The sequence below is a fragment of the Neofelis nebulosa genome, chromosome X (assembly GCF_028018385.1).
Source record: "Neofelis nebulosa isolate mNeoNeb1 chromosome X, mNeoNeb1.pri, whole genome shotgun sequence".
Lineage (NCBI taxonomy): Eukaryota > Metazoa > Chordata > Mammalia > Carnivora > Felidae > Neofelis > Neofelis nebulosa.
The window spans coordinates 1,451,557-1,467,979 of record NC_080800.1 but is presented as its reverse complement, the minus strand read 5'-3'; the positions used below and the strand labels follow the sequence as shown (position 1 = coordinate 1,467,979).

At 49.7% G+C, this 16,423-nt stretch overlaps 1 protein-coding gene across 5 annotated transcripts in view; it reads left to right on the top strand.

Moving 5' to 3' along the window:
• DHRSX (dehydrogenase/reductase X-linked) overlaps positions 1–16,423 on the top strand; it is a 228,925-nt gene that overhangs the window by 32,576 nt on the left and 179,926 nt on the right. For all 5 annotated transcript variants that reach the window (XR_009257163.1, XM_058713716.1, XM_058713713.1 and 2 more), the window contains one exon: positions 461–529. Coding sequence is in view for 4 of the 5 variants with exons in the window: in XM_058713716.1 (XP_058569699.1) it covers positions 461–529 (69 nt within the window). In the remaining variant the exon portion in view is untranslated. The remainder of the gene's footprint in view (positions 1–460; positions 530–16,423) is intronic.

The following is a 16,423-nucleotide window of genomic DNA, read 5'->3' as shown; positions in this document are numbered from 1 at the left end:
TCTCTCTCTCTCTCTGTCTCCCCTCCTCTCCCTGGCTCTCCCCGCCCACCCCCTTGCCCACCCCGGCAAAAAAAAAAAAAGTTTCTTCGAAAGTTGTATTTCTGATTTCTGCTCTGTCCTTCCCGTCAACATTTCTATGCCTACGTGATTCTTGGCTTGCCCCCAACCCCTGACGGCGTGTGTTGAACCACCAGGCACCCCACGCCTCTGTAATCACCGTTAATGAAGATGTCAAACAAACGCGTGCACCTTGTCCATCCAGGGTGAAGGAGAGGCTTCCTCAGTTGGTAGGTTGACTTGGCGGGAAGGGATCCACAAGCCCATTCGGCACCAGGGCAAGAAGAGAAGCCATAAAGAGCCCACCCCAGGGCTGAGTTTTGCGTCTCAAAACAATATTATCTCGTGCTCGGTTGCACCTGAACAGCCTTCCCACTGCTTATATCTTCTCTTTTCCTTTTAGCCGGAAACAATGACAGCAAAGCCCAAGACGTTGTGCGGAGACTAAAAGAGGAGACGTCGAATGACAAAGGTACTTCTCGTAGCCCAACGGCTCTCTGCCTTGGTCCGAGTTGGTGTTTGTGGCTGAGCTGCAGACCCGGGCATGGGATCGGGGATGCGGGAGGTGGAGGTGACTCGGGGCTGGGGGATGTCTCTCCCTCCTGTGCGTTTCCTTTGGGGATTTCTGGTCGCCACTGGAGAGTGACGAAGGACAGCAAACGTTTCACCCGTGGTTGCATTGCTCTGTGTAGGCAGCTCCTGCGGACGCATTGGAATGTGCTGGTCGGTTGCATCCTTGTGACTTGGAGACCTTGTTGTCATTCTGTGTCCGTCTTCTCTGCACATGTCTTCTGTATGTTGAGATTCGGGTGTGGATGTGGAAAGCCAGAGTGTTCGGGGGACAGCACTTGGTCAGCTCCTCTGTGCTGGAGGGGAGGCCGCCCAGGGTGTTGGGATGGGTGAGGCAATGATTTCAAATCACCCAGGATGGTGTGGTCACTTCCGAGAGCAGGCGCACCCCTGCCCTCAAAGCTGATGGGTACTCCAAGTGGGAACTGATTCATAGTGTTTGTGGTCTCCGCGATGACTGAATGTGTCTGTAGGGTGGGCGGTGGAGGAAAGTGGTCTGAGCCAGACACACACACACTTTATGCATTAATCTTGTGTGTGTTGAATCAGATAAGAAAGCAACACCGTATTAGTTTTATAACATACGAAGCTGGACCCTTGGAAGGAGTCGGTCAGTGGAGGGCCTCCCAACATGTCAGGGGGAGGATGCTGGGGCTTGGCCATGTGGGGGCAGTTGGGTGGTAGTCCTTGAACAGACTTTCACTTTGGCTGGATCTGCATCCAGTCTCAGAGGCCCCCGGAGATGCTGTCCATGCAGCCCGGGGCCATTCCCTGCCCTGTAGGTCAGCAGGTACACAAGCAGCTCCCGCCAGTGGCTGGCTAGGGGGAACTGCATTTCCCTATCCCTGGGTGGCCATCCATCCACCATGTACCATCCATCCATCCCCCATCCATCCCCCTATCCATCCATGCATCCATGCATCCATGCATCTATCCACCCACCTAACCATCCATCCATCCATCCATCCATTTTCCATCCATCCATCCATCCCCCTATCCATCCATCCATCCACACATCCATTCACTCATCCATCCATCCATCCCCCCATCCATCCATCCATCCATCCATCCATCCATCCATCCATCCGTCTTCCTGCAATCACAGAACACCCTGTCTAGCTCAGGATGCTCTCCAGCACTGAGCTCAGTTGGAGACACTTCTTTCCAGACTAGCCTGCACCCACTGGAGCCTGCGAAATTCTTGCCCACATACTCCCAGTAACACGAGTTGGCACGAGGCCCATGGAAACCACACTTACTCATGGCTTATGGCTCTTCCTTGACTTCCTGCATTGGGTAATTGTGTCTCTGGCAATTTTTTTTTTTTTTTGAGCAAGCAAGCACACATCTTAACAACATTGCACAGATTACTGTCCAGAGCACAGTGATTTCTCAATACCTAGTTTCTCTCCAGCATACCTCCACCCCTTCTCTGGACTTAATCTAGGAAAAGAAAAATCTAAGTTCTTGGTTGCATGCTTCGTCCTCCTTACTCTCCCATACTTTCTGCTTTTGAAGTCATGGTCGGTTGAGATCCTACTTTGTGTTGATATGGGAGGCTATCCACATACCAACCTTCAACTAGCTGAGCTCTTGGAAGGATAAGTTAATGACTGTTTTGAGGAACTGAGATAATAGGGCTCATTTCTCCACCAAGAGATTTTCCAGGGACAAGAGTTTCAATACGTGGTCATCATGTAGCCATGGTGCCAATGTCTTTATTGCTCTTGAGTAATACCCTGCTGACCAAAGCTGTCTCATTTGGAGCAAATACTCTTTCTCTGTGACCAAAAAAAAGCAAATAAATGGAATAACATCAAATGGCATAAAATGAAATAAGACAAAAAATAAAAATACAAAACCCAACACCACCACACAAGCAAACAACAGAAAGTCATAACAGCATCTCAGTGAATCCAAGTGGGACTAGAGAATTTAAATCCTCTTAAAAAGACTGCAAGAATGTAATTGTGTTTTGGACATTTGCCGTAGGCTCACACAAGCCGTGATGGAATCCTAAACCTTCAGCGTAATCCCACTGGAGATACGGTGTCTGTGATCTTTTCCCTAAAAGGCTTTACTTTGTGTTCTTCAGAAATGTCTTCCTGACCAGTTTCCACCTTTCCTAATGCCATTCTGCCAGCATAAATCTCTCTCTGTCTTTAGTGGGCAGAGGGGCCAGCTGTTGGATTCACGGGATACTTAGGTATTACATCCGGTTTGCTTTCCTTAAGAGAAAACAGCACTCAGTTGTTTTTTTTTTTTTTTTTATAAGCTTCACCTGTGCCAGGAAAAGTCAGTTGGGTCCACTTCCCGGCGAGATGGCAATACATCTTTGTGAACGTCTGGGTCATCCAACTCACTATAAAATACTTAAATTGCTCGTGGAAGCAAAAGATACCATGACATCAGTTCGGTATTCGTTATGGTGACAGGAAGTGGCGTCTCTGGGTAGGAATCTACTGCTCTGTCATCCAAGAGAGATTCATATCTTGAACGTAGACTTATCTTGAGGCGAGTAGACACCTACCATTTTTCTTCTACTCATGGACTCTCTGATTTTCTGGAGGGATCCTTCTGGAGCTTGGTCCATTGCGAAAAACTTGACTGAGTGTTGATTGCATGGGTTTTGTTTTTCTCCCCACCACGTGTGGGTTTTCTTTATAGCATAGAGTTCTCGACACCTAATACCTATAGCGTGAAGTGCTTGACGTGCGTTGGCTGGCCGACACTCCGTGTATCGCCAAGAGTAGTTTGAACAATGTTCCGCGTGTATATTTAGGTCTGGTGTATGTTCAAGACCACCTGTCTTCCCTACATACCATGAAATGCCCCTTATTGTCATGAATTTTTCAAACTAAAGTCCTATTTTTTTTTTTTACCTTACAATTTTAATTTAGCATCCTGAGCTAGTCAAGGAGCACGTATGCTAGCTAGCCAGGCAACAGCCAGGCAGACAGACAGACTGCTGGTTTCCTGTGGGTAATTAGAAGGCTTTAGAAGGTCACTGTGTCTTTCCTGAAGGCGCAGAAGGAGACGCTCAGCACGTTCTGAAAATTTAATCGGCTATTATAGCTGTCATCTTGTTCCTTACATTAAAGGCTCTTCATTTCCCGGAGTTTGCAACGATCAATTCTAACCTTTTGAACCACTCGCAAGGTGAGTTCTATGAGAGAGGGCGATTGTCTGCCTGATTGCCTTAGCGCCTCTATAAATAACGGCAGGATTTTTTTAAAAAATCCCACAAGGAAGAATTTTCCTCCTCACCTTGCCTGCCACATTCTGTGTCTGCCTCCAATAATTTATGGAATACTTTCACTCCCCACAGTGTCATTGGCCATTTAATTTCCACGTTTGCTTTGGACACATCTTAGATGGTTCCTTTGAACACAGCTCAAGATGCTACGTGCATCCAAGGTCAGTGATGGGACATCACCCACATGAAACCGTTTCAAAAAAAAAAAATATTCTAGAAATGTTACTTCTGTGTTTTTCCCTCTGGGGGAAATCAAGTGGGTTCTAGGGGATATAGAAAATATAGTCAGAAAGGGCTTTATTTATTTATTTTTTAAAGCGTGCAGTGTTCTCTAAAAGGAATAGCCACATAATTTCCATGATGCGTGGTTTTCAGTAGGCAGAAGCCATTGTGTTAGCGAGGTACAAGTCCATCAGATGCCCTGCTGCTAGATGCCGTAAGGCCTTACCGCCAGGAGAGTCCCGGGAAGGTGCTGGAGTGCCTTGGAGATAATTTTTTTTATTTCCTATATTTTCAGGTTTTATCTTAAAGGCTTTTCTCATGCACCCACGTGGCCCTGTCTCCAGAGAGACCATTAACCACGTGTTCTGCTCATCACAAACTTCCGTACCTTTCCTGTGTCGGAAAGTCTCGCCACTTGGCCTGCGTGTTTCGAAAGCTATTTTCAGTGGATGCAGAATTCCATGTTGAAAACGTCCTGTGACGGCCCCAGGATGTTAAAGGTGTTCTGACACGGACCTTTGTCACTTGGGATGAGAAGTCAGCTATAATCATTGTCAATATTTCATGAATGTAAGTGTCTTGTCCAGTCTTTTCTGTTGTCTTCCTCATTTACTTTCTGTTTTCAGAAGTTTGCAAATATGCCTAGGTGGGTCCCTTTTTCTCTCTGTGTTTAGCCTGTTTGGGGTTAAAAAGCTTTATCTATCTGTGTCGTTGGCTGTGATAAAATTTAGAGAATTTTCAGCCATTTTTTTTTCCAAAAAAATTTTCTTCTTTCCATCGTGTCCTTATGAGTCTACGATTACACATACGTTAGGTCGCATCACGCTGTCTGGCCGTTGTATCATTGAGCACAGTTCGTGTTATCCCAGCTTTCAAAAATTTTGCTCTGTGCGTCAGTTTGGATGATTTCTATGGACCTACCTCAAGTTCACCAACTTGTTTTTTCAGTCGTGTGTGTTTTACTCTTACCCCCATGATTGGATTTGTGATTTGAGCCAAGCAAACTGTGTTTCTCAGCTTTTGGGTTTCCAGTTGGTTGTTTGTAGCCTACATATTTTTCCTGGTGTTTCTTCTAGGCTCCTTCATACGTAGTAGTTATTTTCAAGTTCTGAGACTTCTAACATCTGTATCATCTCTGGGTCTGTTTCTATTGATTTTCCCCCTCTTGATGGCAGGTTGACTACATGTTTCTTTGTTTTGTTTTGTTTTTTAAATTTTTTAATGTTTATTTTATTTTTGAGAGAGAGAGAGAGAGAAACAGAGAGACCGAGGGGGGAGGGGCAGAGAGAGAGGGAGACACAGAATCCGAAGCAGGCTCCGGGCTCCGAGCTGTCGGCACAGAGCCCGCCGTGGGCCTTGAACCCACAAACCGTGAGATCATGACCTGAGCCGAAGTCGGACGCTCAACCGACTGAGCCACCCAGGTGCCCCTCATTTTCTTGTTTCTTTGTATGTGAGTGATTTTTATTGTGTATTAGTCACCGTGAATGATCCCTAGTACGGATTTTGGATTCTGTTATCTTCCTCTGAAGAATGTTGAGATTTGTAGCAAGCAATGCTATGATTTGCAGGATACCTAGATCTTGTGGGAGCTCAACTAGAGGTCTCGTTAATCACGAGTCTATTTCCATGTTGCCCTCGGGCCTTGGATGGAGCTCTTAATCTTGAGACACAGCCCTTTCTTCAAAGATCTGGACCATCTCAGGTTTCAGGTGAGAGTCCAACGTGTTCACTAAGTCCTTCCAACTTGGCAGGACTTAAATGTCATCTTGTCTCCCCATCACCGGGCAGCAGCTGAAACTTCTCTCCTCACCTTTCAACCTGCCAGCTGTTGTTTGCTTCCGAGTTCCCTGATGTCTCAAGTTGGAGCCTCTGGAGTTCATTACTCAGCCGAGGGTTCTGCGGGAGTTTCTACCCACATTTTGATTCTCCGCCCACACCCCCCCTCCCCCCCCCGCCCCGTGGCCTTTCAGTGCCGTCAATTCCAGCTGCGTTAACAGCCCCAAACTGTGCCCTTTGAGTCCTCAGCTCATGTCTCTCTGACTTTCTGAGTAAGCTCTGCACCTTGCAACCTGAGAAGTACCCCCGGGGTGGGCAGTGGGGGGAGGTGGGAAGGAGAAATGAGACCTGTCTTTGGCATACCAGGATCTGTGGTGATTCTCTACTAAGCTACAGAGGTGAGGAGCCTGAACAAAAGAGAACATTAATCTGCTTTATGTTGGCAATTTCCATAATGAGGGAAACAGCCAACATCGTGTTGGATACTTGCTGTCTACCAAATAATGTAAAAAGCTCGTTACATGTATTGACTCACGTTTCGTGTCCTTTGAGGTAAGTATGACCACTAGATGTGTTTTCCAAATGAGGAAAGTGGGGCCGTAAAGCGTTTAGGGTAGTGGCTGTCCTTCACGTACTTAGTAAGTGGAGGTGTTGGGATTTGAACTCGACGTCCAGGAATGAAGTCAGCAATAAGTGAGATCCTTGGGGGTGGGGAGATGGGGCGGGGTGGAGAGTGGCAGGGAGGAGGAAGAGAAAGAAATAGCTGAAGCGTCTTGGCAGATGGGAGTTGCGTTGGGTGCCCATTGGCCGGGGTCTTCTAAGAACGCTGGTTTGTGTAGTGTAGTCTGTTCTGTCCCCCGGAACACCTGTTACCATACTCACCTGGCTTGTAGGTGAGTGTGTGCTGTGGGTTCACCTGTGGGCGAGGACAGAGGTAGCATTCCGTGCCTCCGTCGATGGGACAAAATGATGGCAAGAAAGACACAGTGGCATGACCACCCTTTCCCTCTTCATGTCCGGAGAAACTCAGCAGGGTAGACCACCCGCCCCCCCAAGAGCCCTGAAAGTGCCCCCAAGAGCTGGGGAGGGCTCTAGGGGGTCCGCACAGCTCACGACCAGGGCTCGGATCCTTCAAATCCGGAACGTCACCCCAGGAGGAAGCGTGAGCCAGCTGCCGTTGGGTTCTGTGTATGGATCATCGACCCGCACGGCGTTGGGTTTTCCCTTTCCCTTCTGCCTAGCGTCTTGCTGTCCCCCGTTTTATCCTGTTGGACGTCTTTCTCTGTTAACAACTAGAAGGGCTTATTTTTGTGGCCATCTACCCCTCCATTGTGGAGATGCACCAAACCCTTTGCCTAATTTCTTATCAACGCATCTTTTTAGAAGTTCTCATTACCGTTCATGCTTGATGGCCTTGTATCTTTGCACGCTTTTTCACATTCCGTGTGTTTTCCTACGGAACTGCTCATCTGGGTGATGATTGGCCACTTGGCGGAGCCATGTTGGAAGAGGGCGGAATGTGCCCAGTGACACGGGGTCTTTGCAACAGCTTGCTGTGGGAGCCCGAGGTAGGGATGCCTCTCTGCCCGGGTTATTGGGCTGCCCGTCTCCGCGTGCCCTGAGTAGCATTCTTATGTGGAGCTCACCTACACGGACTGGGCAGCTGTGTCTTGGGGCTGCTTCAGCATTTTTCTGCTTCCCTAACATACGTGTCATCGCTCCCCAGCCCAGAACCTGCCGATAAGCCCGGGCATGGACGGGGAAGGTTTCCCCTGGGGTTGAAGTGCTTGGCATACCTGTCCCTCGGTCACTTACCTCATCGCCATCCCAGGCGTGGGCTTTGCCTGTCACGCACCTGCCCTGACTCGTCCTTTGAGTGTTCCAAGTATTAAGTGATGACGTGTTTTCACCCGTCCGTGCTGGAGAGACAGTGAAAGGGTTGATGTGGTTGCCCGGGACGGCAAGGATTTCCTAAATGTGCCGTCTTTTAGCTGGCTTCCTGTCTCCAGTTTTCCGGGGGTGCACCTGTGTGTAGGAATCTCATCTTACAGACTGACCCTTCCTAGTCGGAGCAAATTCCATACCTAATCTACTTATACGATGAAAGATCAGAATGCATTTTAAAAACTTCCTTTTGGGAAACAAGTCACAAAAAGCCCTCTTACCTGAAACGCACCTCGAATCTCTGGTTTTATTATAAAATAAAATGATCAGATTTTAATTGTGGAGTTTGAAGGCTTATAGAAAATTGAGCACGAAATGCGGAGAATGGCCGTCCACCAGCCGCCATAGTTTGGATGATTATTAACATCTTGCATGTAGAGGGCCCATCTGCTAGAGTCAGGGGAGAATACAGACACAGTATTGTTCCTGGAAGTCCATGGTTTGCATTGAGATCGGTCTTGCTGTTGTGCATTCTGTGGGTTTGGAGAAATCCACGGTGGCATGGACCCATTGTTGTGTGTCCTACGGAGTGGAGTCACTGCCCTAAAAATCCACCCACTCACCCCTCGCCTCCTCCAACCCCCGGTGACCACCGAACTTCTTACTTTCTGCATGGTTTCGCCTCCTCCAGAATGTTCTAGAGCTGGGATCATAGAGGACCCAGCATTTACAGCCCAGCTTACTCATGAGCGTTAATGGTTCCTTCATATCCTTTCGTGCCTGCAAAGCTCTGTGCTTTCTAGAGCTGCATCGATATTTTTATGAAGGACGATCAGCCCTCCATGCAGGACTCCGAATGCTCACGAAGAAGCACATCCCCGTGCAGAGCTGGGGGTGGGGGGTTTACGCTGAGGACGATGAGTGCCCGTGTGCAATGTCCTCACTTGTTCAAAATCCAGCTCTCATGTCACAAAGGACAGCTGGGGTCAGCGTCTGGGTGTGGTTTTAGGGTCAGGGTCAGGGTTAAGTCAGGGTTGGGTCAGGGTTGGGGTTGGGGTCAGTTTTATGGTGAGGGTTATGGTTAGCTTTAGGGTTATGGTTAGGGTTTCATTAAGGTCAAGGTTAGGTGTATGGTCAGTCTTATGAACAGGTGTTTCAGGTTAGGGTTATGGTGAAGGGTAGGGTGACTGTCAACGGTTATGCTCAGAGGAGGGTATAGGGTTAGAGTCAGGGTTACAGGTTAGGATTAGGGTTAGAGGATAGGGTTAGGGTTAGGGTTATGGTGGAGGTCAGGCTTAGTGTCAGGGTTATGCTCAGAGTACGGTTAGGGGTTAGGGTTAGGGTTAGGGGCAGCCTTAGGGGTAGCATGACGTTTCGCATTGGGTTTTGGAGTTAGGGTTATGCTCAGGGTAGAGTATAGGTTTAGGGTGGTATTGAAGGTTTGGTTTATGCTTAGACTGGGAATTGGTTTAGGGTGAGGGTTGAATAATGGGTAAGGTCATGGATTGGTTATGACCAGGGTTCCAGTTAATGTTAGTCCAGGTTGAGGGTGAGGCTTAGGGCGGGTCTGTGTCTCGTGTTAGCGTTAAGATGAAGTTTGAGGCTATAGGATCGTTTTCAAGTTCATCATTATGGTCAAAGTAATGTGATTCAGAAGTCAGATGTTGGGCATCGATCTTAGTGTTAATGGCTTTTCTCATGTTCGCATCACGGTGTGCATCTAATCAGAGTCCAGATGCAGGTTCGGCTCACATTGGGGGTTTGGGTTTGGATTAGGGTTAGGGTTAGGGTTATTGTTAGGATTAGGGTTAGTGTTAATGTTAGAGTTTTAGGGTTAGTGTTAGGGCTACGTTTAGGCTTAAGGTTAAGGTTACGGGTTAGGGTTACGGCTTGGGTTTGGGTAGGTTCGTTGTCATTTAATATCAATTTTTTTTGACTCGTAAAGTTAGAGGTTCGCAGGTTCTGATGCTGCATATTGAGTGTCAAAGTCTGACCCCACTGTGGGCTGAATGTCTGCAAGGAGTTTGATCACACGTTGTTTGTTACATCATTTCCGGATATTATCCATCTGTCATTATTGAGCAAACACTTTTCTCCTTTATTTTACGGGATGCCTTCTTTCCTTGAAGGTATTTTCTTCTCCATCCATCTTCACTGGGGTCTGGAGTGAGGCCGTGCTGTTCCCTCCAGCCCGTTCCCATGGGTCGTGGTTAGAAGGGCTGGTAGCTGATTTCCCGATCTGGTGTCATCTTCTGTGCCAGTGGTAATTGTCAGGAACACCTCTCAATGTCACCGAACGGGGTTGTTTTACAAGTCAATTTCCCACAAGGTTATCGCGTGCTTTTCGTGGTGACTGTTGTATGAGCTATTTCACAGATAAGAAATAATGAGTGTTGTTGAAACAGTCACAAGGTGCTTTTTCGGCTCGGCTGCTTGAGACAGCCTTATCCTGGCTGCCTTCTGGCGTGGTGACTGTGACACAGAAGTCACCTTGTGGACTGCGGGAGCCCTCTGATGGCCACACCAAGCACGTCCTGGTGGTTTAGGGTTACGGTTAGCGTTTGAGTTAGGCTTGGGTTTGGGTCAGGGTTGGAGTTTTAGGGTTAGGGTTAGGATTAGGGGTTAGGGGTTAGGGGTAGGGTTAGGGTTAGGGTTAGGGGCCCCCCACCGCCCACAATGTGACTTCTGTGTCACAGACACCACGCCAGAAGGCAGTCAGGATAAGGCTCTCTCAAGCAGCCAAGCCGAAGAAGAAAAAACGTTCGTGACTATTTCAACAACACTCATTATTGGATGCTTTTTTGGGCTGATTGATGGCCCCCCAAGAGGACATCATTGATGGATGGATGGAAACACCGAATGTGTTCCATGCACACGATAGAATATGACTCGGCCTTGTAAAGTAAGGACGTGTTGCACCTGCTACAACGTACATGAATCTTGGGGACATGATGGTCAGTGACTTGATCCAGACACTGAAAGACAGTCCTGTGTGATCGCACGTATATGGTGTCCCTAGTGGGGACTCACCCATAGGTCTCACTCACCTCTATAGACCAGAGACCTATTGCTGTCACAAACCAGGGGCTTCCTCAGGAGGGAGCCGGGCACTTGTGCTCTCTCTGCCCTGGCAGGTAACGAGTTTCACTTTCTGGGCGTCCCGGGGGGTTCCTTCCCTTCCTTCCAGGGGTGAATGGGGTCCACTGCAGGCAACTGCTTTCTCTGGCTGATTCTTTTCTAGGAATTCATCCTTCCCCTAACTCAACACCGGACGCTTTGCACATCTTTGGTCTGGCTGAGCTCTCAGATTTGGGGGACCCACCTCACCCCCACATATTTACTTTTAATGATTAAAATATACAAAGTTCCATATACCCAAACACACATTAATTTTTGAAAGCTGGCCTTGTAAAACACATCCACAGAGAAACTCACAGCCAGTGAGACAATATTTTATAAACAATAAAAATGGAATCTCTTGCATTTCTGTTCTGTGACACCATCTAAGGAATACAGCCAAACATATGAAGATAAGTTATACAGCTGTAAGTTGTCGAGCTAGAAAGAAATGGTGGTGGGCGGTGTAAGAGGGGGTCAGGCAGGCGGTGAAAATGTGTCTGGGCACCCAGGAACTGAAGTACAAATTAGGGATTAGGTAAATGGAAGTATTTGTGTAGAAATAAAACATCAATGGGAACAGAGAAGCCACAAACAAAGTTAATAATCATTTCCTTAAAAAATGAGAGTAATAATTCACCGACCAATTATGAATCCTCTGCCCTACAAGACAAGCAAGAATAAATTAAGTGGGGCTTGGAACAAGAAAGAGGAAATAACATCTAATAAAATGTGATTTAAATTTGGGCGAAGAGTAATTTATTCTTGACTCTGGGCTAATATCTTTGATTACCAGTTAGAAAAGGATGTCTCATTCCAAAAAAAGAAAGAAAAAAAAAAAAGAAAAAAATGGAATTTTCCCAAGTTGATGCAGATAGAAATAGAAATCACAAACAGATTAGCAATCTGTTGAAATAGCAAATGTCAGAGCTCTCCACCAAAAAGCCTCTTGCTTGGGATGGATTTCCTTTGTCGTTTCCCTAAGCCTGCAAGGATGGTGTACACCAAGGACTGCAGGCCACCATCCCGGGCTAAAGCTGGCCCTCCACCTGTTTATACCAATAAAGTTTTATCGACACACGGGCTGCACCCATTCATTCACTGGTTGTCTGTGGCTGTCCCTTCTAGGACCAGAGCTGAAGCGTTCAGCCCACGAAGCCTCGTTACTCCCTGGCCCCTAATGACAAAAGCCTGCCAGCCCTTGGTTTATGCCATTCCAAGGGACCAGACCCACCAGGGTTACTCCAAGTGTTAAATAGAAGAAACTCTGTGTTTTCTTCCCAAAAGGGCAAGGGAACTGCATTCCCGAAGCCAAGTCACAGACCCACCCTGCTGACCAACGTAGAGACAGAGTGTGTAGTTTAATGTCAACTACTGAGCAGACTTCCAGGTGGAAGAATGCACCTTGATGCATTGGCAAAGCACCCTGGATAATCCCGTATCCCTTAGTGAGTAAACCTCTAAAGACATTAATTTGGGTACAGCACCTGGGAGGCAGAAGGTAGTTGGTCTACACCTGGAGCATGGATTGGCTGGATCACAGGTGGATTTCTGGGCAACCCTGTGGCTGGTTGATTGGTTCCGCCTGCTGGAGTAGGTGAGAGGAGAGTGATCCAGGAGGAAGGGGGTCTCTGATCCATTCGTCCTATCTCTCTGCTGCGGTTGCCGGGGAAGGATTTGGGTCACATGCCACGTTCTTGCCCTTCTGGGCAGTTGCCTCGGAGCCTCGATAAACCGTGGCACCGTGGAGGCATTGCCCGGCAAAGAGTGTCTTCGTAGCATCAGATGGCGTTTGGGTTCTTGCCCACGTGGAATTTGCATTCCAGCCGCAGAGGTGAATTAATGCCGTAATACCTACTTGCCTGAGCTAATAGAATTATGATCAACACTCTGATGCTATGTTCTCCAAGCAGCCGTCTTAGAAGATTTCGTTGCGTCACCTGCTTCGATGCTGTCGCCTCTGATTTTCCATGTACTACCTGCTTCGCTCGTCCGCAGCCTCTCCTTTCTTGACTGGCCCGTTACGCCTCCTCCCTCCGCGCCTGATCCCCGCATCTCCCACGAGAAACACACCTGCCCCTGGCCATCGCGTCCGCGATCATGGTGCCAGCTCTCGGTGACCTGTTTGTCTCCAAAAGCCCTGCCCCCTAGAGCTCTCTGCCCCTGAACTGGACACCTTCCTCCTGCCTGTTTTGGTCCGTGTTGCATCACCTTCTGGCTGTAGGCGAGACCCTGGGGTTTCCCTGATGGTCTCGTCCACCTTTGCATCTTCAATCAGTAACTGAACGCTTTGCACCCACCTCGTGAACATGTCTCAAAGACCTCCATCCTTTGTCTTGGTGCCGCGATGCTACCCTGGGTCACACCTGTCCTGGTCCATCACACAGCCTCCTGGCTGGCCTCCCACATCCAGCTTCTCCCCGGTCTGCACTCCAGAGATGTGCCACCACCTTACCTGCTTAGATGTGGGCGGACGAGGTTTCCTGCCTCCCTTCTGTCGCTCCACCCGTGCCCGTGTTGTTCTTGCTTCTTGCTTGTTGGTCTCCCGCTCGGGACCATCCCAACCCTACCCAGCCTAGAGTTCTCAGCTTCCACACAAGACCTGGGTCCGGCCCTCGGGTGCCTTCCCTCCCTGCTCCTGTAACCCCTCCCTTAGCACCGACCTCACACATTGTGCTGCATCAGGGAACATCTTGCGGGCGATGATGGTGATGGTACTGACCCTCACTCTCTTACCTACCACGGTGATTATCACGTACCATCACAGGGTTTGGGACTTCGTGCCCAGAGACTCTATTCTCTTCCTGCTGTGCCACAGGAGAGAGCATCATTCATTCTGTGGCTCCACGCTGTGCCCTGTGTTGGGATCACATCTAACTCAAGATGATTGTCAGAACGAATATCGGCAGGAGCTAATGCGTCTTGCCAGTTTGACCTGGGACACTCTGTTTCCTTAATTTCTAAGTCTTTTCCCCTGAGCTGAAAGTTTGCAGCTTTGACTCAAGCCGAGAGCACAGTCTTTCCAAACACCTGACAGAACACTTACTTTTAAAGCCCTTCCTCGGGGAAATGAGTCGGGTCCCATTTCACTCTCGCCTGTGGCCACAGGCACGGAGAGAGGCAGCACACTTCCGAGGAAATGTGAGCAAAGAGAATCGATTTTCTCTTCATTCTGGCCAGGGAAGGACCAGTCGGAAGGTTGTAACGGGATTCAAGGCGGGTGATTGCTTCCTCCCTCCCCGCCCGCCTTTTTTTTTTTGGAGTCCTTTTTTTATTGAAATCTGAATGCTTCCTACTACCCGTGGGAAGTGTTTCCTACAGTGTTGAAGCACATTTTCAGTGCGTCTATCTCCCAGCTGATTTTCTGGTTTGGGATGGGGCCACTGTAATGCCACCGAAGGCTAATGACGAACACACTTCCCTGGATAATTGGTGAGGTCCACTCTTGGTTGGGAACATCTCCGCTGTAGGCGAGTGTCTGTACACAGTCCTGTGGCCCAGCCATCTGAGCCCCTGTCACTGCAAAGTTCTCGTCCTGGGGGAGCTGGCCGGGGGTCCCCGCCTCCCCGCCCGCCTTGCACAGCTGACACCAGCCTCCACGCCGAGCGGTCTGACACGTGATCCTGCCTCCTCGCTCAGGCAAACAAGGGCTGTGCTGGAGGGGCAACCGAGATCCCTTCTCCGAGGAGGGGGGGTTGTGTTCCTAAACATTTTCGTTAAGCCAGACGCGTCTAGGGCAGCCCGTAGGACCTCTCCAAGCATCCCGCCCTCTGCAGGTGACGGCGATGCTCTCGGCCATCCGAGCCGTGGTTGACACAGAGAGAATGCTTCCCCGTCGAGCTGACTCTTCTCCAGCTTCCCAGTGTAGGCAACGGAGCTTGGGGAAAGCACGACACTCCAGCCACCTGCCGAGACTCCAATTTCCCATGTCCAGAATTAATTCACGCACCTCCCAGGAGAATTCGCATCACGCCAGACATCTTCCTGGCTTGCCTTTGGCTGTGGCTCCTTCCCAGGGACCTGGGAAGATATACCCGTGGACGTCTGCAGATGTCTCCTCCCTCTGTGGCTTCATGCGGACGTACGTGCTTTATTCAATGCTCTGCCCGCCATGGCTTTGTGCGTCTGGGGCGGGCCTGAAGTCTCGGCCAAGCCTGGAGAGCAGCTGCTCGGAACCAAAGGGGCTTCAGGACGAGACATACATAAAACTGCTTTTCCAGAGCTCACTCTGACCCAGCTGACAAATCACGTTTGTCACGGTCTCCTGTAGGTGACCGACAATGCAGGACATGTGCGTGCAGAGCATCTCATGGCTGGTATCCAGACGTCCTTCTCGTGCTTCCCTTTGTTTCGTGGTTTTCTTAGAAAATTTTTTTGCATTTATTAAGTTTTGAGAGAGAGAGAGAGACAGACAGAGACAGAGTGTGAGTGGGGGAGGGGCAGAGAGAGAGGGAGACACAGAATCCGAAGCAGCCTCCGGGCTCTGAGCTGTCAGCGCAGAGCCTGATGCAGGGGTTGAACCCATGAACCGTGAGACCATGAGCTGACCCACAGTCCGACACTCAACCGACTGAGCCCCGAGGTGCCTCTGGCACTTAGCTTTCACTTTGGATTAATCCTTCTGTGCTCACATCTTGGTGCGTAATAGCTGCATGGGAGCGAAAACGAGTAATGCATCTCAAAACAAAACACACGTTGTATCTAGTGTGGTGTATAATTCCCCTTTCGTGGAAACCACCAGGTAACTCTCAGAAATGTGTCATCACAGCTCATTCTTACAAGATGCATCAGTGTCCTGGGGCTGTTGGAACGAATCAGTGCAAATTGGGCAGCTTACAACAGAAGGAATTGATCCTTTCCCAGTTCTGGAGGTCAGAGGTCTGAGATCCAGGCAGGGCAGGGCCGCTGAGATCCAGGCAGGGAAAGGCCACTGAGATCCAGGAGGGGCAGGACCACTGACATCCAGGCAGGGCAGGACCCCTGAAATTCAGGCAGGGCAGGGCCACTGAGACCCAGGAGGGGCAGGGCCGCTGAGATCCAGGCAGGGCAGGGCTGGTGAGATCCAGGAGGGTCAGGGCACTGAGATCCAGGCAGGGCAGGGCCGCTGAGATCCAGGCAGGGCAGGGCCACTGAGATCCAGGCAGGGCAGGGCCCCTGAGATCCAGGCAGACCAGCCGCTGAGATCCAGGAGGGGCAGGACCACTGAGATCCAGGCAGGGCAGGGCCGCTGAGACCCAGGAGGGGCAGGACCCCTGAGACCCAGGAGGGGCAGGACCCCTGAGATCCAGGCAGGGCAGGGCCGCTGAGATCCAGGAGGGTCAGGGCCGCTGAGATCCAGGCAGGGCAGGGCTGGTGAGATCCAGGAGGGTCAGGGCACTGAGATCCAGGCAGGGCAGGGCCGCTGAGATCCAGACAGGACAGGACCACTGAGATCCAGGCAGGGCAGGGCCACTGAGATCCAGGTAGGGCAGGGCCACTGAAATTCAGGCTGGGCAGGGCTGCTCAGGTCCAGGAGGCACAGGACCTCTGAGATCCAGG